The sequence below is a fragment of the Desmodus rotundus genome, chromosome 12 (genome assembly GCF_022682495.2).
Source record: "Desmodus rotundus isolate HL8 chromosome 12, HLdesRot8A.1, whole genome shotgun sequence".
Lineage (NCBI taxonomy): Eukaryota > Metazoa > Chordata > Mammalia > Chiroptera > Phyllostomidae > Desmodus > Desmodus rotundus.
This window is the reverse complement of record NC_071398.1, coordinates 92320584-92347527: the sequence shown is the minus strand read 5'-3', so window position 1 is coordinate 92347527 and position 26944 is coordinate 92320584. Positions and strand designations below refer to the sequence as shown.

Below are 26944 nucleotides of genomic sequence, written 5' to 3'. Positions count from 1 at the left end.
GTCACAACCAAGTCGATTCAATAAATGAGTTTGAAATAAAAATCCCATGGAGTCCTCTGTTCTTCACTTGGGGCAGGGCAGCTGGGCACAGATTTAAGCATGGAAACTCTTTTTCATCACCCAGAATATCCATTTTCAACACCAAAGTTGTCTACCAGCCTCCTCTCCTTTCCTGCATCCACACCAACTGATCCCCTCCACCATGTCGCCTGCTCTCCCTGCCCCCATCGCCTTGGTCTGAGCACCCACCCGGGAGGACATGGTGTTCGTGGGAAAGAGCTCCCGGAGGTAGCAGTGGCCCTGCCAACGATGGGGCACCTCGCCAGGGAGCAACACAGGCATCAGCCCCTCCCTGCCCCCACTCCACCCTCGCTGTCCAGGCCTGTGGTGCCCCCATCTGTACCTCTGGGTTCAATCACCCAGTCTGAGGAGACCCAGAGTGTCACATGACCAACCCCTGCATGTTGGGAAGGGAGGGAAGAGACTTTGGGAACCAGGTCCTGAGTCCTGACCCCGGCAGGGACCACAGAAGCAGGAGCAGTGGGTGAGGACCGAGAACCAGGAATCAGCTTTGTTGGAGAGTTGGCAGAGGGGGAGGGGCAGCATGGATTTGTATGGGTGCCTGGGATTGTGTAGGGGAGAGAGAGAGATGCTCTCTTTCTACCTCAGGGCCACCTGGAGCCCTGCCTACAGCTGGCTGGGCAGCAGGCAGCCTGGCCTCAGCAGTCCAGCACCCCTCTCTCCAGAGGACCGCCCCCCACAGTCACAGGTGAGCTACTTCCCCCAGAAGGTCCTTTCCCAAGGGTGGCTGGTCCCTTGGGGAGGACTCGCCCAGGCCTCAAGGGGAGCACGTGGCCCCCACACTTCCTGTCTAGCCTGTCTCACACACACACACACACACCAACAAGGAACCCCAGCCACAGCTGAGAGTTGGGGCGTAGGTGATGCAGCTCTCTCCCCCAGACTCGAGGCTCCCGGGCCTGCTCCACCCAGCGGGCAGGACAATCTGGGTCTTCACAGGTGTCAGCGTCCAGAGGCTTGGTGGCTGGCTCATGCTTGGCATCGATCACCTTCCCTCCAGGTCTCCTCAGAAGATCACCAGCTTGTGGGCCCTGGCCACAGACACCTGGTCACCAGGAGGCCTGCAGGTACAAGCCAGGTGCTGGCTCCACCCCATCCCACACTGATACCAATGGATCCACCTAGGCGGGGTTTTGCCTTGGGCCAGAGGTTTCCTGCCCTCTGGGAATCACATCCTTATCCCTAATGAAGTTCCGCCCCCCTGAGAGGGTGTGTGTTCTGGGTCTAATTCGACATTCTAAAATGAAAGCAAAGGCCTGACCCTTCTGACGGCATCCTCTGAATTCAGTCTCCAAACACAAAGGCCCCGACCAAAGGGATCCCAAGTGATCAGGAGACTCCAGACCCCAGGCCCCTGTGTACTGACGGTCTCACCAGCCCCTCACCCTCCCCTCCTTTGCATCCCTCCACCCACCCAGCCCCCAGGGCCCCATCTGACTGGGAGTCAGGGGCAGGTGACAATGAATGAGGAGGAACCCAAAGGAGAAAAATTAAGAATTGAGAATTTTAATTAAGGGGGAAAAGTGGCCATATAAAATGTGCCTGAGATAGATATTGGAAGAATACACACAAAACTAACAAAAATGGTTTCCTCTTGGGCGGAAGTGGGCAGTCGATGAGATGGAGGCAGAAACAAAGCCTTTTGATGTCTCCCTTGTTATGTTATTTTCATTGTCTACCTTTCAAAACAGTATTTTTTTTTTTTTTAGTTAAATTATGCCAAAACCACGCCTGAGGACAGGGCACATTCCAGATGGTCACAAGAGGTCCACGTGTCCCCCAGGGAGCAGAGCCCCGAGGGGACGCCTGCAGAGGCCTCTGCTCTGACCTGTGACTATAAGAGGTACCACATTGCCGGAGAGCGGCCAGCTGGGCATGTCGTGACCCCCTAATGTGCTGCCACTTTTGAAGCCTTGCAGCTCTGAGGCTGGGACACAGCTGCCAGGGGACCTCTCCGGGGACTTTCCATAGGCACAGGATCCTCTAGGACACAAGTGGGGCGCAGTTTTCTCCCCGGGAGGCAGAAGACTAGAGGGAAAGACAGTAATCATTTTTTGTTGTGGTAAGATGTGGGTAACATAAAGTTTACAATTGTAACCATTTTGAGTTGGCATTACGTTCCCAATGTCGTGCAAACATCCCTGCTGTTTCCAAAGCTTTTCTGTCACCCCAAACAGAAACTCTGTAAACACTTATGTTTGGATTCTTTTTAACAGCCATATTTTAGTTTTATATTAAAACAAAGTTATAAGGGAGGCTGCTCCTGCCAGTCCTGCCAGAAGGAGGGGGCTCCCTGGTAGTGGGTAGGGTGATGAGGGATCCTCTCTTCCCTCCTCCCACCATGAAATGCCTTAAGCACAAACTAGCTTCAGGGAAACTCCAAAAATAGCAGCGTTGGAATGTAGCTTTGCAGCTTATTCTGAGGGAAAGGTGAGGGGAGGCCTGGGCAGGCAGCATCTTTTAAAGTGAAAAGGAAAAGGATTTGGACAGTGGAGGGAATGAACCAGTCGGGAGGAGCAAGGCCCTCTGGGCGGGCAGCGCAGAGGCCAGGTCTCCTTGCACCCTGGCTGGCAGCACACTCAGGGGCTAGGCCCTGCCAGTTAACAGGATGGAAGGTCAAGGTCTCGGGCCACACTCACACGTCCCCAGGCAGGACATCCATCAGGACAGCCTTGGGAGCCATCTCCGCAGCAGACCTCACTGCACTGGGCCTGCTCCATGGGGCAGCCACCTGTCCCCTCACGGTCCCTGGCTGCCACAGTGGTGGAGCAGTGGCCACAGAGAAGGAAGGGGAAGGGAAAGGGGAAGGAGAGCCAACCACTTGCACCCCAGATTCTGCACAGGGACTTCAACCAAACTGATGTTGGAACGTACACGGGGACTGCGAACCCAGCCCGCAGGGTTTGAGTGTGAATGCATGTGCATCGGGTATCCAGAACGGGTCCATGCCTGCCCCTGCCAAAAAAAAAAAAAAAAGTTAAAAAAAAATCAAACAGGAATTTTCCCAGTCCTGTTCATCCCTGGGATGACTTTTCAATTATAACTCTGAGCCCACACAGCAAGCTTCAACCCAAAGTTTACATGGCCTTCCTACCTTTTCCCTGATTTAATGACTTGCTCCTGGGCCACCCCTAGAAGGCACCACTCCCTCTTTCTGACTCTCTGTGGTGTTCAAGGATGGACCACTGGTATTTGGTGTACTCCTTATCTTCTAGGGTAGACAGGCTGTCCGTGGAGGATGGTTTCACTGCTGCCCCTCCCAGCCCCCCGCACAGCGCTCTCTGCCCGTCTACAAAGGAGGCAGCTGCAGCTTTTGCAACCCCAGGTGGGTGCTTGGAAAATCCTTTGGGAAAATCCTTTGTTCTTCATTCTCAGGCTCCTCTTATCCTTGGACTTGAGCCTATTCCACTGAAAGCTCATATTTTAAGATATGCAAGCTCCTGAGAATTCCTTTTTTTCTAAACTAAAAAAAAGGATCAGATTTTCAAAATTGAATTCAGCTCTGATAGAAGACTATTCTATGAACTATGCCAATCAGTTTGCTGTGTTGAGTGGTGAATAGCAGGGACGGAGAGCCAAGGGAAAGAGTAAGAGGCTGAGGCGGGTGCTCAGGTGCTGCTGCTCGGATTCTCGTTTGGTGACATGCTAAGGCACAAACTGTTGACACTCTCTGGACTCCCACACCCCCAACACACAACTGAGTGACAACCATGCTTAAGAACACATTTCCTGTCAGCACACCCCAGGTTAGGAGCAGTTCCCAAGGCTCTACTTACAAACCCACTCTACCACTTACCCAAAAAGCCTCATGAAGTAGGACTAGCACCCAAAGAATGAGCAAGGAGAACAGCAGGTTCTAGGCTCAGCGCCTGCACTGTATAGTGTTACTTAGGGCCCCGAGGCTGCCTGACCCACACAGTGTTCTTAGGCTCTTGAACTTGCCGAACGAGGGCAGTTTTCTTTCCTACCATTGATGACCACAGGCCCATCTATAAACTTGACATTTTTGGAAATAGAACAAAGTATCAGTCAACGGAGAAAAATTAAGATTTATTTTTGGTAAAATCAGACAACCGATTTGAATAAGGCACATTCTTCAACATCCATAAGAAACAAAAGCAAAAGCAGTCAGTTGGATGGCCAAGAATGCCAAGAAGTTTGACCCGAATACTGGCAAAGTCCACTCATTTTTGTTAAATAGAAAAAAAATGCAGATGTGTTTCAAAGTCAACGTCCTGTTTCTTTCTCTGATGGCAGGGATGGCAAATAGATTTGCACCTTGCAAAATCTGATCAACTGGGAGCAGCTGTGAGTAGCTTAGTGCTGATGAGGCTGGGGCACGAGGGAAGGAAGGCTGGGCCTAACATCCTGCCGACTCTGCCCCACCGCAGGGTTCCTCAGCCTGTGGCTTCCCGAGTCCAAAATGTTCCTTTTAATTCAGGTAAGTGTTCTTAGCCAAGGGCAAATTTTGTTTATGAGCCCCCATGAGGAAATGGGGGAGATCATTTCCCACGGCAGGAACCAATATCTGATTTTTAAAGACATCAGAACAAGCTGAAATAGAGACCACAGGTAATACTGGAAGGGAAGGCACCAAAGACTCAATTATCTATCTTTACAGATTATCTGCAGGTTAGGGGATGCTGCTTGTGTTCGCAGGCCATTGGGGTAAGGCTGGTGCTCTTTCTTAATCTACACATATGTTTTTAAAGCCAGGTAGAGAAGCAACGCCATAGTGTGATAGGGCAGTTTATTAGTTAGAAATGAGTTTTAATAGTCCAGTCTCAGTCTCAGTGAGACAAATTTAGGCCACAACCTAACACCGAAACTGTCAACAAATAGGAAGGAGGTGTATTTTAAAGTCCTCTGGAGAAACTGTTTTATATGGCATCTTAGTTTAGTTCTCTCTAGAATTGGCAACATCTTTTGTGCAAATTTGTTATTATTCACAAGTGTGTGACTCTTAAGGCTCAATATGTGATCATCTCATAGAAGCCTTTAGAAAAAATTTTAAATAATCATTTTGTATTTCCTTGGGTTGTGATTAACGGATTTGTAATCAATGATATTCTATATTCTTATATAAAGGCAAATATGAACAATGGTACACAGTGTTGAAGGTGCTTTAATTTTGGATAAAAACCAAACCAAACCACTATGGCTTTTCAACAAATTTAAAAATGAAATATAGTATGCTCAGATTGGCAAACAAAATATTAAAATGAACACTGATATTAACTACCTATTCGACTTGAAAAACAGATTTAAAAACTGCTTTTATGGAATAATATATTGAGCACTTTACAAATACGTACTGGCTTATTTTTATAATTGTTTTATTTTCAAATGATAAAAAGTTTTCATGTTGCTATTTGAAAGTACTTCTTCACAAATAAGCTACATGGATATAAAGTCATTCCCATTAAATGATAACCCCAATCAGATATAATAATTACATTTTCTATTTAACATTAGTTTTTGAAGTACCTGATGCCTGTATATGCTGTGTAAACATTTTGGCTGGAGATATGCCGATACAGTCCTAGCGAAGATCATCTTGCTGAATCATCACTTTCATGTGTTATATTTGTTTGTTATTTTTTAATGTCAGTGCTCATTATGCCACCTGCCTTTAACAGACAGAAGTATAATTCAAACAATTAAAAACTGTGAAAAGGTCAAAACCACCTCAGCAGCTACCACTGTTCACGGGGGTCCTTAGTTGGGTAGGGTTAGAGGTCACAGCATGCTGAGCTTTACCACTGTAAGCTGGGAGGCTCTCAAATGAAATTCAAATTATTTGATTGATTAAAAAAATAGAAACAATATCATTACTACCTCTAGTGATATGAATCCCCTGGAGCTTCTTTGCCAACCCTTAGAAACCAACTGGGAAACCTAAAATTTATCCCACAGGGGCAAAACTCAAGTCCAGAGACAATTTCTTATTCCACCAGTTGCTTCTAGGATGCTGGTGTCAATCAAAAGGTGTTTATGTTCATACACAATGTAATGAGAGCTATTCTGTGATAGTAACTAAATGGTGGTGTCTGGGTGTCATGTATGGTGTCATATGCCCACAAGTCCTTGTTCTAGGGTCAAATAAAACAAAATATCTATTATAAGAATGAAAGATGAACTATTGGACACATGAAAGAAAATCTGGAGACCTGAAAAATGTGAAAAATAGAAACAATCAAGTAGAAATTAACCTAAGAATCTATTAGATCATACATTTTATTTGTTCCTTTAAAAATATAAAGTTTTATGCTTTAAAAATAATCATTTTTTCATAAGAAGACCCAGAGCTAATATACTGCTTCTTTTTAAAGTGATTTCTGAAGTAGTCGACAGAGAACTGACAACAGTTTCAGGTGATTGCCCTTATCCATGGAAGGAAAGGGTTTTTTAACGAAGGCTGAATGGTAAAAAAAATGCTATTTTTTTTAATTTCCTTTTTTAAATTATATTTAAAGGAAATAATGAAAAACCATATTCAACTGAATGAAGAAAAAAGAGCCTTTGTTTCAACTCTGACCTGAGTCACTGACATTAGACACACAGAGATCACACGGTTCTTCTGAGACCCGAGGCGGCCGGGGCAGCTGGCCCAGGAACCAGTTCTACAAGGCACCATCGGTTTGTGTAATGTTAGCATCTGAGATCTAGAAATGCAGGTATTCAACTGTGGTATATAGATCTTTCTTCAATTTATTTCCTCTGAGTGTGTACTGGATTGATATTATATTCACCAAGCTTTAATTTTTTATTCAGGTAGGCCTTTCCTCAACTCTGTTAGAAGGTTCCTTCATAAAATCCCAAATGAAAATAGTTCCTTTAGGTATGCCTCTACTTTGGTTAGAATAGATTTATCTGTTTTTCCTGCAACAGATATTTTCAAACAGATTCTTCAATAAAGATACCAGTATCTTCTTACTATTTCCAAAATTCCTTCCATTCTTTAATCATATGAGTTCTCTGCTCTCACACCAGCAGAGAGGCCAAAACCTAGTTGAAACATTCCAGGAGCAGTTGAAATGGCCCAGGAGCATGTAATGGGACTGCCCTTCTGCCTTGTAATACCATGTAATGGACTGCCACGTAATGGGACAGACCCTTCATTAGGTCAAGATCATTTCCTAGAGTTCTGTTTTCAAAGCTGCAATTTAAACAAAAAAACCTACTGTCTTCATAAACACCATCTCAATCCTTCTAATAGTCACAGAACATAAGTCCAACAATTAATATTGACCATTAGAACCTCTTAGAAATTATCTACAATTTTGCTTTCTCTCACTAAGTATACATCTCTTGCATTTCTTGAATTGTTAACTTAATGGTATATCTAACCAGCAGATAAATAAATGAGATGCATTACATAATGTTCTATTACTGCTTAACAAGTAAACAGTATGGTAAAGGTATGCTAATGTACCTATATAGATTTTACTATTCATTTGGTTGTTAAAATTTTTTCTTCTTAAAGGACACTCACACTCTCATCCTAGACAATTATAAAATTCCATTCAGGGGGGAGAGAACTGATGACAAACAGAAATTAACAAAAGCATCAGAAATATGCTAGTAGATACTACTTTAAACATTCTGTCGTTCATCTATAGGTCCCTGTCTTCTATAAAAAACGTGTCTGTGCAGTAAACGTATATTGTGTCCTCTTCCTACTCATAATTTTAATACATTCATTTTTTTCTACCCATTTCCTGTCTTCTAAGATGGCTCCTCGCTCAATCACGGGTTTTCAAACTCCGTTATCAGTGGAACTCTCTGTTCCAACGGAATCTTGTGAAGGGTCCCCATGAAAGAGCTGAAGCAGAACTCTTGGAATACTAAGGGGTTGGGGGGCTGGGTTGAACAGTAGACACAGCGTGAAAATCACTGCCCTGGACAATTCAGAAGAGCTGAGGTAAAGGTGCAGCCAATTAGAATTCCCTCATTCCCAGTGATTATAAACAATCCCCCACCATTTCCCATTAAAAAAAAAAAACATTTTTTGCATACAGCTGCTATTATCTCAGCTTGTGAACAGTGACTTACATAAAGTATTTAGGTATTTGAATACAAATTTCCTTTTTTCATACCATTCAAAAAGTGCAAATTAGTATAAAATGTAATCCCATCACTAGGCTATTAAAATGAGCTTTTGAAATATTTCACATATGATACAAAAATCACTCTGTAGTTACTCTGAGAAGATTGTTTTCCTGTGCAACAATTCTGCTGCTGTATTTTTAGATTAAAAAAAACCCCCACAGTTATATATACCATGCTATATTTCAAACCCGATTTGCTTGAAAGGCAAGGAAACAAGAAGTCAGGTCAGCTTTTAGCTTGGCCATGCTTAGCTTAGAAAAATTCTGCAAGTAGTGAAAAATAAAAGATGTTTTCCCCTCAAAGCAGCTGCCCAGGGCATTTCAGGCGATGTCCTTACGTCCGACCCTCTCCTCCCACGGCCACGGAAGGCCTCGAGCCAACTGTAATGAGCCCACGGCCTCCCGCGCAGGCGCAGCCGGGCTCACAGCCGGCAGCCCTGCTCCTCTATGAGCCTCACGGGCTGCACGGGCAGCACCAGGTGGGAGATGCGGCTCCACAGCCCGCTCAGCTTGTCCGAATCCATGCGGTTGAAGGAGTGGGGCGTGTTCGAGTTGGTGAACCGGGCCCAGAGAAGATCTCTCACTTTTTCTTCTGTTTCCCTCGGGCCGACACTGGCCTCTAGCGTCTCCTCCTCCAGGAGAACGGTCAGCACCAGGGCCACATCCTTAAAGGCGGCGTTCTCATGGTCGCAGTACTTGTAGAAGATCAGGGTGGAGCCCGCTGGAAGGGACTCGAAGCGGTGCACCACGGCGGCCTTCTGGCCGTTCTCAAAGCCAGAGCTCAGTGCCATGTCAACCAGCAGCTTGACCGTGTCGCTGTCCTGCGACGTGCGGCCCGCCCCGTCGATCTGGATGGCGGAGACTTTCTGGGAGGAGGTGTAGGCGTCGGCGACGCGATGGCTGAGGCACTTCAGAGTCTCTCTTCCCTCCCGAGCGGCCGTGAAGATGATGGTGGCTGGCTCCGTGGGGTTTGAGGCGTTGAGGTGCTTCTGGAGGAACTTCCGGCCCCGCTGCCACAGGAAGGAACTCTGGCCCGGAAACGTTTCCTTCAGCTGACCGAACTGGGCCAGGAAGGCCTCCAGGGCCGGGTTGGCGGGCGTGTGCTGTGCGAAGTAGCTGTGAGCTGAGCTCAAAACCAGAGCCAGGGCTACCAGGAAGCCAAGGATGACGGGGCCTGTCAGGGAATGACAAAGGTAAAGGACAGGGGGGTAAAGAGATCGTGAGTGGGAATCCAAGCCCATGCCGAGCGCGCTTCCTGTCCGGCTGGGGAGTGTCTTTGGCCGAAATCCTCCGAACTTTCTGCTCTTAAACTCTACCGGATATAGCTTTTCCCCTGATTTCTTAGCTTTAATTATCTGAAGATACAATGCCTTTGTTCAAAAGTAAAAAGTAAGTTTATGTATTTGTGGCTGTGAGATATATGTTGCTGCAGTACAATATGAAGATACGATTTGGAAATGAACTATCAGGATAGTCTACCTTCTCAAAGCACCTGCACCACCTACTACAGGCCGTGTTTTGTTCGATGGTCAAGGTGGAACAAGGGCGCTTGAGAGGTTCATTCTCACTGAGCAGGCAGTTTGGGTTCTTGTCTACCAAACACCTTTCCTCCTGTGGGGCTCGACCATTTCCTTCAGGGTGGGGAACTATCAGCCAGGACCCCCAAAGGGAGACCCCCTAAAACTCTACTGGTCTCTATCTTACTGATTCCTACTTTCTAACATTAAAAAAAAAAAATTAAGCTGTTTAACTCTGCAAGTCTTCTAGTATGTTCTCTGAGGATTTCTGAATGTGAATCAACACTATACGAAGACCAGCTTGGTTCTCACCATAGCTCAAAAACTCCTTGCTCTTTATCTTCCTGATGGCACCCTGTGTGTTCTCCTTGTTTTCTTCCAATGTTTGTATTTCTTGTTGATGACTTTCAGCTTCTGAGGAGCAAAAAAGAACATTGTTTTTAGACAGTACACTAATGAGAGTGTGTATAGCTTTACACTTCTTACCAAACCAAAGAATTATTTGACTGAGAAGATTTCTATCCTTTGTAAAATTTTCTTTTATACAAGGCTAACTTTTTTCCTGTCTTTTCCTTAAAGTTCACTATTATTTTTATTCTACCTAGAAGAATAAAATGTAGTGCTATAAAATTCCTTTAAGGATACTGTTGCTACATTCACAATTCCTCACTGGCCCTTACTTCAGGGACAAAGAAGCAAGGCTCCTAATATTGCAGCCAAACCTATCTATGTAAGTCAACAAAAATGTACAAAATTAAGAAGTGATTTAAGAACTGTCAGCTGTATACAACACTCAGCATCACAGGACAATGATGCTCAAATTCCGGCGCTCAAGTCTCACACGGCTCCTCGGGGCCCCACGTACACAAATGACTGAGGCACTAAGTTTAGAGCCAGGAGAGATTACTGTACAGTTGCAAAATAGCTCACAAAAGCAAGTCAGAAACTCTTAGTGAAGGAGGTACACAAAGCAGGGGCTACAAGGTTAAAAATGTTTATCAACTATGTAAAAATGTAGTTGTGGGTGAGACACCAATCTTAAAATGTGGGGTACAAAGGAGCACAGGATTTTGTATCACTCTAAGGTAATTCACTCTAGAGTGTAGAGGTGTGCTTGACCCCAGCAAGGTACCTCACTCAACAGTGAAAGCTGAGTATTGCCCATAACCCTTCCTGGAAAAACAAGTCAAATATCATACTGTATTAAGTAAAGAAACAGAATCATCTTCACTTGCAAAGGATAGTTCATTTAGTCATATTACACCAAAAAAAATAGATTTTTAAAATATCCTGTCACAGAGTTTAAGGACTGAAAGGATCTTTTTTTTCCCCCCACATTTTTTTTAATTGTTGTTCAACTACAGTTGTCTCCATTTTCCCTCCGTCACTCCTCCGGACTGAAAGGATCTTTAATGATCGCCCACTCTGGCCTCCCACCTTACCTATTATGGCCGAAGTTCCAAGGAGGTTAAGGGTTTTGCCCAAGGCCACATAGAGAAATGTGGCTGAGATTAGAACAAGGTTTCTCATCTCCTAGATTAGCTCATTCCATTATATTAAGTTGCTTCCTACAAATAAATTACATTTTAAAACAATATTTTCTTACTCTACTCAGTGAACCTGCACACCAGTGAAATTCTGATGGCATTTAATGGTCCATATTGCTCTCATTCATTTCTTCAGTTAAAAAATATCACAGAGTTGCTTCTCTGTGCCAGGTGCCATGAAACACAATGAATGAGAGAGACATAATCCCTGCCTTCACTGAAATTACAGACCAACCTAATGATTATTGAATGAAACATATATTTGAGATCAGTCATGGATTTATAGTGAAACATGAATTTCTAGCCCTTAAGTCCCTGAGGAACAGAGTGTCTTATGTTTTATATTCCTTTGCACTGATAAATAGGCATTTCAGGCTGAGCTCTTCAGAGTACTTGGAAAATAGAAATCCACACATACAGTCACAGAAGGGGAGAGATGCAAGAGACCAGCTGGATACCATCTTGTCCAACTTCTTTATTCTACAAATAGGAAACTCAAGTAACAGGAAGTGAAGAGATTTGCCCAAGGTCACCCAAGGGGGAAGGCCACAGCTAGAATCCACGGCCCTTGAGTTCCAGTAAGGACTTAGCACACTGTAACTATTATCTTCATAAGGGAAGATATGATGCTTGTTCTTAATGTACAAGCCGGGGGAGGAGGCTAGGAATCAGAGAGAAATTAACTGATTTGCTCAAAGTCCTATAAAACTGAAATGACTGCATTAAGGGTACTTGCACCATAGATGTTGGTTTTTAAATTTCTCATCTCTCAATTTTTGTAGCATTTAGTTTCCCAAAACACAAAATATTTTAAAATTATAAGTGAAAACATGCTCATGAGAAATAAAGAAAAAAACAGAGGTGAATTTTTAAAAGTCATGCCCTTTTTTTCCTCATACTACATTAATACAAACAGTAAATAAATGAAACCATTGTTTAAAAATACAGTTTATTTAATGGAGTGGAATGAGCTAGCCTAGGAGATAAGAAACCTCATTGTAATTCCAACTCAGTCATATCTCTTTACGTGACCTTCAGTGAGGCCCAAGCAAAGAGATGTTCTCTAGAAAGGACCCTGCCCTATGCTGTGTTGTCAGTAACAGAGCAATCAATATAACATGGGACAGAAGGTCAGTGGGCACTCTCACCTGGCTCCACCAGTCGCCTCCTCAGTGTCCCCTGGCTCTCCAGCACTGCATTGGAAGGACCAAGACTCTGGGCACCCAGGGACTCCACAGCAGGTGGCCCCTGGGAAGCTCCGGGTCTGCTGCTCACTTCCTCAGGGAGGTCCGAGGAGCTGCTCCCTATTGGTGCACCTGCTCTTCCTGCCTCGTCACCTGGAGAACAGTTGGGTTCTGGACGCAAGGGTTCTTCACCCAGACTTTGTGAAGAGAGTTGATGCTCTTGTTTGCCATCCTGAGAACTCTGGTTGGGCTCATGTTCTGTTTCATCCTTTGGGTATTGCTCACAATTTGTTTCATTGGGACTTTCTGGTGGATCAGCTGTACCTGTACTTCCTGCACCTACTGTTTCAACTTCTTGGGGGTCTTTGTTGAGGCCAGAGGCAGGGCTCAGGGTCTGAGCTTCTTCAGTGGTACTTGCTGTGACTGTCATCTCCTGTGCCTGAGAATTTATTGATGGGTCATTTTCCAAATCCTTTTGAGAGTCTATGGAGATAAAAATGTATCATTTTTATTTTTTAAAAATTCCATTTTTGTATTTTAACAAGGTCCCCAAATAATAAGTAATATTTATATAGATTTTTATGGTTTACAAGGCATTCTTCCTAAACATTATTTATCTTGACATCCACTTAAAGAAGATCAAGACAAAACAAATTTACTATGTTAATGAATTTAAGAAATAATACTAATGTAAAACTATTCTGAATGACAGAACCAATGTTTGGTTGCATTAAAATATCCTCTTCCCTAATGAAATAATGGATCTAGGCAATTGTCATCAACAGCAACTAAAACCATTCCACAAAAAGCTAATGAGGAGTTTTATAATGGATGACCAGACTGGCAACAGCTGAACCAGCTGATCAGTCTTATCACACAAAGAGGGAAATCCAGCCACCATTAGCCTCCGGATTCAGTGCACCAGGAAATATACCACCTAAGAAGTCTTCCTGCACAACAACTGAACCTGAATCCGATCATGCTTCTATAGCTAACTACCAGGTTCCAAGAAGTACGGGGATAGAGGAATGCATTAAATTATGCCTCAGGAATGCAATCAGTAAAACCCAGAATGTGGGACATTCCAAGGAACAGAAGACTCTGTTTGTTTAGTAACAGCAAGGAATAAAAATAAATGTCAAGAAAAGGGAAAAAAAGGAGGGGTGGCCTGCGGATTAAGAGAAACATCAGAGACACATCAACCAAATGCAATGTGTGGACACACTGTTCAGATCCAGTGTCAAAGAAATCAATTGTTAAAGGAATATTTATGAGGCAATCAAGAAAATCCAAATGCCAGATATTTGATGGTACTAAGTAATTTTTGTTCACCTTTCACAACAATAAAGGTATTGTGATAGTATTTTTTAAAAAGAATCCTTATCTTTTAGAGATAAGTATTCAAGTATTTATGGCTAAAATTATAGGTCTAGATAGAATTTGCTCCAGTTAAATGGTAGGGGGGAAAAGAGGAGTGAGGGAGTCTAGATGAAACAGTATTAGCCATATGACGGCAGATGAAGCCATTTGATGGCTCCATGGGATTCATTTCATCCCTCTCTCTGCTTTTATGTTTGAAATTTTCTATAATAAAACTTTAAAAAATTAAGCAATCTAAAAGACACATCAATTCAGTGTGTGACCCTACTGCAAAAAGAAAAAAAACAACCCAAATGTGATTGAAACAATTGGGTAGATGTGAATAACTCACTGGATATGTGACAAGTTAAGGAATAATTATTAATTTTTTTAGGTGTGATTATTCTATTTTGGTTATGTTTTTTAAATACTTTAAAGAGAAGAAAACTATTCACAAATAAAATAATGTAATGTCTTGGATTCACATTTAAATATTCCAAGGCAGGCCACAAGTTCCACATTATGTAGGTAATAGTTGAAGTTAGATGTTGAGTACATGGGGGTTCATGATACTATTCTTTTATGTTTTTAAAAAACATCCTTAGTAAAAGATTTAAATAAATATGAAATTCTTCTCTTCTGAAAATCTACTTTATATTTTGCCTATTTTGTATATATCCTCTGTATATACATAAGTCAGATGAATTTAAATTTCATCTTTCCCTATAATCGAAAAATCCCCTCTAAATATATAGCATATAACTGTTTTCTTAATTTTTAAAACCATCTTGATTTTTTAGATAAATAAAGATTTGTCTACACTCTTTTTCTGAGTCATTGCATTTTTCCAATACTGTATAGGTTCCTTCTATCGGAGTGTCTGAAACATTAACTGTACTTACAATTAAGGTCTGATATTATGGTAAATTCAGTAAATGTGAAAGAATGAGAATAACCATAACAAATTAATGAATTAAGCTAATTTCTGTTTTACTTCCAAGCTTCAGGCTTCAGTCAGTCATCAGAGATTTTCTCCCAGCACAGCCCTAGATTCCTACAGCACCAACCTCAGAGCTGCACAGACTCATCTTACCCTCCGGCAGACCCCCAAGTCCTCTGTCAGCCATGTTTGTCTTCTGTCCCGTCAGACTTTGGGATTATTTTTCGTTACTGCCTGGTTTTCCTTGTGAAGATGTCTTGTTTTCTCCTTGTCCCAAGTCCCAACGACTCATGCTTCCCGTGGACCCAGGAAACAAGGCATATATACAATCACTAAAATAAAATGGAAAAAAAAAAGTAAATGGCTTTTTATTCGTACATGGGGAAATGCCAATTTCAGCTTTACTTATCACATCTGTTTAGTATGAGTAGTGTTTCCTGACTCAAATGATTTCTAGTGAAGAAAAAATGTTTTCTGCCTTTCTTGAGGATCACATTCCGTATTCTAGACTACACACAGAAAAAAGCTTCAGATAATTAGCTTTGAATGCCATCATCTCCTAATACATTCCTGTGTGGCTGAAAGGATAAGACCAAGGGACCAGAATGTTACAGAGAACATCTATGAAACTGAAGTGAAAAGTAATTCTAAGAGTAGAAATTTAAGTCACTGCTGAGTTACTCATTGCAGATGTCCTTTATGTCTTCAGTTTCTGTCCCATATAAATTCCTCAGACTTTGCCTGTCCACAGCTTATCCTTAACAGGGAACCCTGTACAGGGGCCACCTGCAAACTAAGATAATTGCCTTGGTATTTGGAGTATTACACATTTGGAGTTCCATTACTGCCTTCTTAGTGGCATTCTTTTGGAAAATATAGAGAAGTAGCCCTTTATACAATGTCTTTTTAGGCAGTACTCAAAGAAGACTGATATATAAATTATGAACTACATACAAGAGGAATCAAAAGCAGAAGCAATTTATAAGCAATAAAAATAATTATATCACCTTATAGTCAAAATCTTATTTTTGTCAAAAACAATATTATCTGAAATTACCTAGCCTTCAATATCTGTAAAAATGATTAAAGACTGCTATGAGGATTAAATACAAAAATATATGTGACCCTCAAAAAAGTTAAGAACTACCATATGATCCAGCAATTCCCCTTCTGGGTGTTTGTCCAAAGAATATAAAAACACTAATTTGAAAACACACAGGCACCCCTCTGTTCATTGCAGAATTATTTACAATAACCAAGATATGGAAGCGACCTGTGTGTCCATCAATGGATGAGTGGGTAAAGATGTGGTACATATACACAATGGAATACTAACCAGCCATAAAAAAGAATGAAATCCTGCCATTTGCAACAACATGGATGGACCTAAGTGAAATAAGTCAGATGGAGAAAGACAAATACTGTACCATTTGACTCATATGTGGAATCTAAAAAAAATGAACAAAAAACCAAAACTAACAGATGCAAAGAACAGATTGGCAGTTACCAGAGGATCATGGGGGCAATTGTTTGGTGAAGGATGGTAATAAGACAGTTAGTGGTGATCACTTTGTTGTGTATACAGATGTCGAATTATAATGCCGTATGTCTGGAGCTTATATAATGTTATACACCAAGTTTAACTCAATAAAAAAAACATACATATGTGAAAGCTTTGTAAAGTGTTACATTTTGACAAGGCTAGCCTTCTTTGTATCTTTCTCAGCACAATTTTATAAAATATAATCTTAAAAATTAAAATAGTGACCCCAAATGCCTAGCAGAGTGCCTGGTATAGAGTAAGAACTCCACAGTTTAATTGAAAATAATATGAATGAACGAGTGAATGAAGAGTGGTGCCAATTATAAACGGGAAGGGAAGGGAGGAGTTAGGGACAGGCCTCCTTTCTGTGAGTGTAGACCTATGAACTATGTGACAAAAAATGGATCAGTTTGTTCCTGGGGGAAGAACTGACTGGAAAAGGGCATGAGAAAACATTTTAGGGTCAAGAAAGTGTTTCATGTGTTTATTGAGGTGGTGGTTACAATTGTCATCAAATTTAAAATCTACATTTTATTGCATGTAGAATATCCTCAATAAGCTTTATAATAGAATGCTTTCAAAATATATTAATTGGTAACAAAATGTATTACAATAGGTGGCAGCCAATCAACAATCTGCAGGCTTCTGGCCAAGATGGAGATGTAGATAGATTTGCTTTACCTCCTTGCACAACCAACCAAAAGGATAACCACCAATTTAAAAACAAGAAACAACCAGAACTGCTAGAAAATCTAACTGTATGGAAGTCCGACAACCAAGGAGTTAAAGAAGAAATATTCATCCAGACTGGTAGGAAGGGTGGAGATGGGAAGCCAGCGGGAGAGGAACAAAGTGAGGTGATGGCTGGCGGACTGGGCAGTCCCACATTCATGTGCAGGTAAAAACTCAGAGGAGCAACTGGGGAGCGAGACAGACTACACAACCCAGGGTTCCAGAGCCAGGAAAATAAGGCATCAAAACCTCTAGCTATAAAAACCCGTGGGGGGTTGCCATGGTGGGAGAAACTGCCAGTCTCTCAAGAGAGTCCATTGGAGGATCCCATGGGGTCCTAGAATGTACATAAGCCTACCCACCCACGGAATCAGCACCAAGGAAGCACCTGAAAGGGTCCAATTCGCTTGTGGGAAGTGGGAGAAGTGACTGAAAGCCACTTGCAGGGCAAGAGCCAAGCAAGCAGCATTGTTCCTTCTCTGACCCCTCCCCCACATATAGCACCACAACATGGTGAGGTGGGTTGCCCTGCCGTAGTGAGTACCTAAGACTCTGCCCCTTACAACATAACAGGTACGCCGAGACAAATAAATTTGGCCCAAATAAAAGAACAGATCAAAATTCCAGAAAAATTACTAAGCAATGAGGAGACAGCCACCCTATCAGATGCAGAGTTCAAAACACTGGTAATCAGGATGCTCAGAGAAATGACTGAGTAGGGTCTCAAAATAAAGGAAGAAGTGAAGGCTATACAAAGTGAAATAAAAATATACAGGGAACTAACAGTGAAGGGAAGGAAACTGGAACTCAAATCAACAATTTGGAACTAAAGAAATAAACATTCAACTGGAACAAAATGAAGAAACAAGACTTTAGAAAAATAAGGGGAGGCTTAGGACCTTCTGGGACAACTTTAAATGTACCAGCATCCAAATCATGGGGTGCCAGGAGGAGAGGAGGAAGAGCAAGAAATTGAAAACTTATTTGAAAACATAATGAGAGAAAACTTCCCCAATCTGGCGAAGGAAATAGACATACAAGTCCAGGAAGTTCAAAGTCCCAAACAAGTTGGACCCAAAGAGAGCTGCACCAAAACACATCATAATTAAAACGCCAAAGATTAAAGATAGAAAATCTTAAAAGCAGCAAGGCAGTTACCTACAAAGGAGTTTTCATAAGACTATCAGCTGATTTCTCTAAAGAAAACTTGCAGGCAAGAATGGGTTGGAAAGAAGTATTCAAAGTCATGAAAAGCAAGGACCTGCTTCCAAGATTACTCTATCCAGCAAAACTATCATTTAGAATGGAAGGGCAGATAAAGCGCTTCCCAGATAAGGTCCAATTAAAGGAGTTCATCATCACCAAGCCCTTATTATATGAGATGTTAAAGGGACTCATCCGAGAAAAAGATCAAAACTATGAACAGTAAAATGACAACAAACTCAACTACCAACAACTGAATCTAAAAAAAACCCCTAAACAAACAACTAGAACAGAAACAGAATCACAGAAATGAAGATCACATGGAGGATTATCAGCGGGGAGAGGGAAGGGGAGAGAATGGGGGACAAAGGTACAGGGAATAAGAAGTATAAATGGTAGATATAAAATAGACAGGGGGAGGTTAAGAATAGTATAGGAAATGGAGAAGCCAAAGAACTTATTATGTACAACCCATGGACATGAACTAAGCAGGGAGGAATGTTGGAGGGTATGAGGGTACTGGGCAGAGGGAGATAAAGACAAAAACATGGGACAACTGTAATAGCATAATCAATAAAATGTACTTAAAAAAACAATCTGCAAAGGAACTGCCACAGGTATTCCTATAATCTTACAAATGCTTGAGATAACACCTTCCCTGTCTCAAGGCACAGGCCATTCCTGTAGCTCCTTGCGTTCAGGCCCTTTGTAACATGTCACGTGTCATGCTGTGGTATCTGGGAGATGTGGAGGCCACCACTCCAGAAGCACGTCAATCTTCTCAATGTGTCCAATCCATACCAGGAAGCATGCGCATTCAGAACCTCCGGCTGCATAAGGAAGCGAGGCGGAGCCCCGTCCTAATGGAAATGGGGATGTTGGAGACTTTCTGAAGTGGTAGGAAAAACCATTCTGTATTTCTATCCATAAACAGATACCTTAGAAGGCATCTTTTATAAAAATGAACTGATGAAGACCCTGTGTACTTCTCATGGCAGAAAAACATTTATGTTTAGGGAAATCCTTTCAAGGTCAAAGGTGAAATGCTGGTTTCCTGTGGCCAGTATGGGGAGGTAATGATGGTATTTTTCCACTAGGGACACTTCGGCTCATCACTGGCAGTCATCTCCACTTCCCTGTGACCCTGAACACATCGTTTTGCTTTAACTGTCTCCAGGAGGGCCTGAGACAGGTTGAAGCAGTGAGGTTTTGTTCTCCGCTCATGGAGAATGAACCAGATGGAAGAATGAGGAATGCCTGCCTTAATTGTGGTATCTTGGGATTGCCCTAAAGAGCTACGCAAATTGGCCTCACTGCTTCCTCTGCAGATGCGGCTACCCTTCATGCTCCATCTCGGACCATTGGGTGCTGTGACAAACTGGTAGTGTTCGTGGTCGGGCACACTGAGTGGCCTTTGTACTGCAGGGATTCAAGCAAGTCTAGTGGGCTCCTACATACATGTTGTAAGGGTGCCCTACAAACTGATGCATTACATATTTTTATATATATAAATGTTACGAATAATAAAAACTTGAAAGTATCCAATTCTCTTTATTGCCCTGTACAGTTTAATATGTATAAAAAATTAAAATATGAATAGAAAGGATGACATAAACTTCCATTTAGTGCTTTCTTCAAGGATGGGATTCGACTGTATCTATAAAGTATCTTAACAGATAAATGTGGCAAAACGTTCACGTGACCTGGGTACATCGGCGAATGTTATTCTCTGCCTTTTTCTATATGTTGGATGTAGTTATTTCTTTTAATGAGTAATTAAAATAAAATATATTGGCATCTGTGGGGAAAAGAATCAGAAGAAAAGGGCTGCAATGGTCACTCTATGAGCCCAAAGGCAATGGACTTACATTCCTGAGCCACATCCAACCACAGTCCCCAGTACATTTTATCACAACCAGCTGGGGGGAGGCAGGAAAGGAAAAGCTGTTGGGAAATGGCAGGACCTCCCCAACCTCTGCTCCATCCTGACCAGGGGGACCAGGCAGCAGGAGGGAAAGGGATGAAGAGCTGGAGGGGACCTGGAGAAAAGGGAAGAGGCAGGTATCAGGAAGCACTGGTATCCGCAACACCAAGATGCAAGTATTTCTTTTAAAAAGGAGAGGGAAATTAGAAGTTTAGCCGATGAGAAGAACGTGCAAGAATTGGTCTACCCAGGATGGTAGTTTAGACAAAAAGGCCATCAGGACAATTGTGTGGCAGTCGGGGTCCAACAAGCATATGTCTTTTCTTCTAGCTTTAAAAGCTTATTTTAATGAACGATGCCATTTTAGGCTCTAGAGATAAAAAGCTGCAGATATCTTGGTCCTCAAACAATTTACAATCCTGCTGTGGAAACAAACCCCATAAATCATACACAACAATAACTGCTAATGTTTATTAAGCGCCTTCCAAGCACTGTATGTATTAACTCAGTTCCTCTTCACAACAGTCTTACGACATACGGGCTACGATGATGCCTTCTCTCTTCCAGATGAAGAAAGTGGATACAGAGGTTAACTCGCCCACGGTCATTCAGCAATCAGCATTCGAAGACAAGCCCAGGTCAGCAGGCAGCAGGGCCACTGTGGTTCCTCTACAACAAGCCATTTTCAAGTGGCATGCCCAACATTCCATGGAGAGCCAAGGGCTGCTAGGGGAGACTGCGGAGCCGGAGTGGGTATGACTCATTTCGCTTTACAGATACCTGTGACGTGCTGATGGCCACGTACTCTTTAGGTGCCACAGAGTTCTTTGTTTGCCTGGGCCTGCCTGCTTGCCTGGGATTCCTTCTCCTATGACTAAGAGATGAATCTTCACACAGTCACCCACAACCCAGGACAGCTTTCTCTTGAGGAGACATTTTCTTTCCCGTCTGCCCTGGCATGTTTCCATTAACCTTCCACTCCCAGGTCTGCCATAAAATACCAGGCAGTAGTTCTAAACGTCATCTTGCAAATGCCCACCATTATGTGTAAGCGGCGTTACCAACTCCTGCACAGTACGGAAGCACAGCGTGATGTGGCTCCCATATCCGAAAGAGCGGGTAACCCTCCAGAGCGTTTGTCATAAAACTAATTTAAGAACATTCTTATACTTTAAAACTCATTATTCATTAACTCTGGAGTATTCTAGAATAATCTACAATATTTTAAACCAAGTGTTTGTTGTCTTACTGAAATGACCTAAGCTGGAAAGCTACAAAGCTTTCTAAGTTTCCTCCCTTGCTCAATTTTATGAAAACTCCCACGTTATTTCTGGGTGAACCATATAGCAGGTACGTGGTAATTACATCTGAGGGCACAGTACCCTTTTTAATGTAATATTAAAATTAACTTTTTGATTCCTTTGGGTATATACTCACAGAGCTTATACTGACACCTTATAGAACTGTTTGTAACGAGGGCTACATTAGTGCAATCTTTTTAATTAATGAGAAAAAGTGTGACTGAGTTGTAACCTGAAGTATCAAGTGACCTTCAGTCTGATGGGAATCTGTGTCACCAGCAAGGTACAGGAACAGTCACTACCTTGCAACTTTATGAGCACTCAATTCCCATGTTTTCAACCAGTAACGAAACACCATGCCTATGCTGCTATTGTGTCTCCCCATCTATGGCCCACAGAGCACCCACATGGGTCTCCTAAGGCACTATTTATAAATGCAGATTCCTGGGCCCTGTGAGCAACCTAAGGAATTGAAATTTCTGTAAGGTCAAGAAATTCCCCATTTTTGACAAGCTCATCCAGGTACTGATTTGAAAATCAATGACATAAATCTATTTAACTTATCTTTAGTACTAAAAGGAGAGATTGGTTGAAACAAAAAAAGCTTTTTCTCTATTTTGCTGATAACTATAATTCCACATATATGAAGTATTTATCAGTATGTATCTGAAAAAATTTAGGGGACAATCATGTTGAACCTAATACCACCCTCAAAAGCAATACCTCAAAGCACATGCTCACTTTTTGGAGCACGCGTCAGGATAGTGAGGGAGTTCTTAACCAAGGATTGGTGATAAACTACTAGTCTTCACTCAGTTCAGCAGTCCACACAGTTTATTCAGCAACATAGCGAGAGAGAACTTGCACCAGGACAGACATAAGGCAGACAGATACAGGTAGAACTCCGGGGTACATTCTTTGTACAGGCTAACAAATGACCTCAGGTTTCACAACAGGTGGCAGGCAGAATTTCTTACATAAAAATGGCCATTCATTCCTCACCTCTTCCTCCCTAAAAGAGCCCTTGTTTTCTTAGGGGACACAGTGGGCCCTACCCGGGCACTGCCAGCCCCATTCCCCTCTGCCTGGCTTCCCAGGCCTCTTTGTGAACCAGTACCTTCTAAATGAGATGTATGAAGAAATCAGTGAGGGACTTTTGAGAAAGATTTTCTTACCAAGTAAGACAGCGTCTTGAAAGGAAAAACCTTTTTGCTCCCTACTTCCAGCCTCTGGGACTGAAATGCCTGAAGTGGCAGCAAGCCACATTCCAATCACAGAAGGCACCAGGACTACGAAAACCGATGTGATAAGGATCTCAGAGGGGTAAACTGAAAGAACCTGGGACCTTGACAACATTGTTGGGTTGTTACACAAGCACCGGGTAATCTAGCATCTTCAGTGGAATTTTAAACTTGCTGGTGGCCTCTGAGATGTTTTCAACCATTTCTTCCTAAGTTTCTTAACCCTAACTCTAGTTCTGTGGTTCTCACAAACAAGTAAAGGCCAGAATGTGGCTGATGTCTAGCAAGATGGTCTTAGTTTTAAGAAAGATGCCTCCCTTGGACTGCTCCTAATATATATGGAGCCAAGCTCAGTAACTCCTTTTGTTACCTATCTCCTATGGGTACTTTTCTGTTTCCTGGGTAGGACACTTTAAGTGCAGTCACATGAAGATGGGACAGACTTTGTTTACGCAGAGCAAAGTCAGCATGGATAGTGGTGTTTCTGCATGCCTTTGTGTGTCCCTATGAGGTGCTGCCTGGTAGAAAGGGACTACTCTAAGTGACCAGCTGTCAATCATGTCGATGCCACACTGAGGTCAAACAGAGGCAACAATGAATACATGGTTATATATGAATAAATTATATATATATACACACACATAAAACCGCTGATTAATATATAAGAGGCAGAGTTTAGAGTAACGTAGTGTCTTATTAAAACATGTAGTTCTTTTACCAAAATCATCTAGAATTCAGCTACAATGAAGATGCTTTGCCATAGAAGTCATCACTAGAAATATCGTTCTGGTGGACACAGGGGCATCTACCTTGTTGTATGTCAACGATTAGGCTGTGGAGCTTTTTAGGAGGGGTCAGCTAATTCCAAAACACAGGGAACATGAAACCTGGTTCTAGATGAACAGTCTGGCTGCAACACTGAGTAAACTCATGCCGAACAAAATAGGTGTAGACCATGATAACAGAGCCAACAATTTAAGCAGTTCCCCAAAGTAGTGACAATCTGGACCAGATTTAAAAGGAGTCATTTTTTCATCTTCCTTGGGTAACTAGTACAAAACCCTCTAGACTTGCCATGGTTTTAACTGGTTTAAGAAGTTACTTGCCTTGGCCAAGTTTCTTGTTTAAGGTCGTGTCTGTTCTGTTCAAAATCAACTGTAATGCAGGGTTAAAACCAGCAATTCTAGAGTCATGGATCCTTTTTCTAACCAGCGGAGGACCCAGAAGAAATGGGTGGCAAGCTTTTTCAAAGGTCCACCTGGTAAGATTTTGGGGAGCCCACTCAAGTGGGAAAGACCAAGGAAGAACAAGGCTTCTATTAGCAGGATTATCGGGATAACACTCAGGGCAATAATCAGCCCTGTTAATACGGTCCAAGAATACCTGGTAACATTCATTTTCAATAAGCTCAGTTTGGTACAACCAATGGCCCAGTTCTAAACTAGGGAACCACTGTTGTCCACAGTCAGGGCAATGGGAGTTATCTGAGAACATCTCGGGCTCCAGCGGTAACACGGAAAGCAACACCACACTAAGAGAAAACAGTGACAAGACACCCAAATAACCAGTCCTATCACAGGTGTGGTTTAGCAATTTCTCAGTCCAACCAATACTACTTGGAGAGAGTTAAATTTGGCTTGCACCTCCGTGCAATTCTTCAAGATTTCGTTGTCTATTTTTCACTCAATTGCAACTCAGTTTCTTAGCTCAGTGACTGATTGAGTCTCTAACGTTATCAGTCACTTGCTAGGAGCACAGATCTCAGAAGAGCTCCTTCTAATCCCAGCTAAATTAGTTACTTTTTCTTGTGTGTTAATCAGCTGATGATCTCAGGCAGAGGCACTTGGCCCACTCTGCTTTGCCGGTCAGCTATTAGGTGTGCTTGGTCAAAGAGAGGAGCTGACAGGTCCAACGGATCTTTGTGGGCGCTGGCACTCCTGCCGCTGTGATACACGTACCCAAGTCTTAAGGTCTTGGCACTTTACAACGATGTAGGGGGGTCAGGAAAAGCTGGGAGAGGCGTCTTGAGTGTGGATCCAGTGAAGTCTTTCTTGGGAGGACCTTACTCAGGACCCCGTCAGAGAAGTAGCTGACGCTGAGTTGGTTGGAGGGCCTGGGAATGCTTCACGCACCTGTAAATGATAACACTTCAGACGACTCATAATGGGTTTTGAGTTGCTCACAATATTATAAACATGCACTTGGAAAGCATTTGGGTTCAAACCAGTTTATCTGTTGGGGGTTATTCTCATGCTTATTTGGGTACAGGGAAGGGTTTTGGTTCATTTAAGATTTATACTAGTGTAATTTTTTTTAAGGACTGTTTCCTTTTTCTACTCCTTTGCACTTTGGGAATAATCAGGTCTGTATAATCATGTTTAACCTGGTAGAACTTTGAGATTTCTTGTATATGTCTTTTGTGAAGTGGGTGCCAACTCTGGTTCTCCCACCACGTGGGAGAACGGTAACAATGGTGACAGCCTTTCTATAATAGACTTCCATCCACCCAGGAAAAAGCTTACAAAATTATTAAATAATATTCTTACTAGGCAACAACAGGAAGTTGGATGGAATCCCTTTGAAGGCTGAAAAAGAAAGGAGGAGGGGCAAGTCTCCTTGCCCACATCTACTCTAACAGGTCTGTGCACATCATAGATTTCAGAGGGCAGGTAAAGGCATAGTCCTGAGCGAGAGTCCTGAGCGATTCTCAGAAAACACGGCCAATCAGTTGGAATTTGCAGATGTTATCATCACCTTTGCAGTCCTTCATGGAATGGATGGAACAAGTAAACAAGGTAGGGTAGGACAACACATGGAACAACCAGAGAGCCACCTAGGGGGTCCCACAGATCATCAGAGTACAAGGCATACCTTGACTTTCTCCGGTGTTGTTTTGTGAATTGTGAGGCTTGATGCTGCGAGAGCGCTAAGGGGCACAGGGAAGGCACGAGCGTTAAAACGGTATGAAGATGCGGCCTGTGTAGCAGAAGGAGTTACAGCCTTAGTTGTGGTAATCAGAGCATTTTCCTTACAGGCTATCAACAGTAGCTGTGCCTCTCAGATTTTACAATGGCAGATTTAAAAGGCAACTAAAGGGCAGCCTCCGACAGGGCTGCAACATGGGGTCAGTATTTTGATAGAAGCCCCAGATGAGGTGCAAGACAGCTTCACCGCAGATGTATTGGTGTGTTTTTTGAGGTTAGGTAACAACGTATGGGTGAGAGCTACCAATTCAACTCCTTGGGCAGAATACACAGATGTCAGGGTCCCTGACTCAACGACCTCTATGCTGACCAGAGGGCATATGGCTATCACTGACAAGAGCCACCAGCAGAAGTTTTAGCTGTATTGGGAAATTTCAGGTGTCTAGTGTGTGGAACTCGTACACGACGAATAATAATCCACGTGATCATGGGGTTTAACTTAGAAATGAGCAGTGAAGTTACATGACTGAGTCTGACATTGAAGAGACGCAGAATTTTGGATTTTTAGAGTGAAAAAAGGGGGAATTCAATTAATACAGGATACTATTTTACATCCACCAGACTGGCAATAATGAACAAGTCTGACAAGAGGGGCTCTATAGACTCTAGATAAAAGCACCCCTCCCCCAGACATCTCCATTGGCAGGGTCAAGTGGAAGCCCTAAATTTAGCCCCAAATGCTCAGAATAGATCCACCCTTACCCCAATCTTCACTTCTCCAACTTCAAGAGTCAAGCAAGTACTAGAGCTCCAAGTTCCTTTTTCAAGAGAACACTAGCATTCCATAGGCTCCAGACAAGACCGCCCAGCCCCTGGTCCTTTAAATCAGTATCTCTGAGCAAGAGTCAAAGAGGGTCCCAGAGCACTAAGGGCTCAGAGTAAGAGCCCCTACGAACAGCCCCCTCGCTCATTCCTTAGCCTTATCACTGCTGGAGGAGCGAAGAGGGCCTCCAAAAATGCTCCTGGCAAGATTCACAAATTCCATCCCCCGCCCCCCCACAGCTCCACTACCCATACCTGCTTGAAAGCATCAGGACCAACCATCTCACCATAGCTGTGTCTTTTTATGTCATTACGACATGAAGCCCAGAGTTTCCTAGTCACAGTTCACCCCGTTTTCCTAATCCCATGACTCTAAGAGCAGTGAGATAACAACCCCTCCCCTTCTGTTAATTTTTTCCCCAAAAAACACCCCGTTTTGATGTATTAACTATCTCAGCTATTAGCCCCTACTAAAATATTAACTCCTTAAGATTAGCACTTTTTGTCTCTTTATT

General features: G+C 42.7%; 2 protein-coding genes across 3 annotated transcripts in view; both read right to left on the bottom strand.

The window, feature by feature from the left end:
• Positions 1–4110: 4110 nt before the first annotated feature.
• LOC112298073 (torsin-1A-interacting protein 2) overlaps positions 4111–26944 on the bottom strand; it is a 30713-nt gene continuing 7879 nt past the window's right edge. Inside the window, exons 1-5 of one of the 2 annotated variants that reach the window (XM_024552986.3) lie at positions 24642–24781; positions 14893–15071; positions 12405–12923; positions 10022–10123; positions 4111–9366 (exon numbers count right to left, since the gene is read on the bottom strand). In XM_024552986.3, coding sequence (XP_024408754.2) covers positions 8615–9366; positions 10022–10123; positions 12405–12923; positions 14893–14926 — 1407 coding nt within the window. In that variant the 5' untranslated portion in view covers positions 14927–15071; positions 24642–24781 and the 3' untranslated portion in view covers positions 4111–8614. Of the gene's footprint in view, positions 9367–10021; positions 10124–12404; positions 12924–14892; positions 15072–24641; positions 24782–26944 lie in introns of those variants that run through there. The other variant, XM_024552988.3, reaches the window with a different exon arrangement.
• Positions 22259–24646, bottom strand: LOC112298091 (torsin-1A-interacting protein 2). The gene has a single exon (XM_024552996.3). It carries the CDS (start codon positions 24175–24177, stop codon positions 23782–23784), a length of 396 nt encoding a protein of 131 aa, XP_024408764.1. The 5' UTR covers positions 24178–24646; the 3' UTR covers positions 22259–23781.

Coding starts and splice junctions, on each gene's coding strand:
- LOC112298091 (XM_024552996.3), bottom strand. CDS start 24,177: ATGTTCTCAGATAACTCCCATTGCCCTGACTGTGGACAACAGTGGTTC.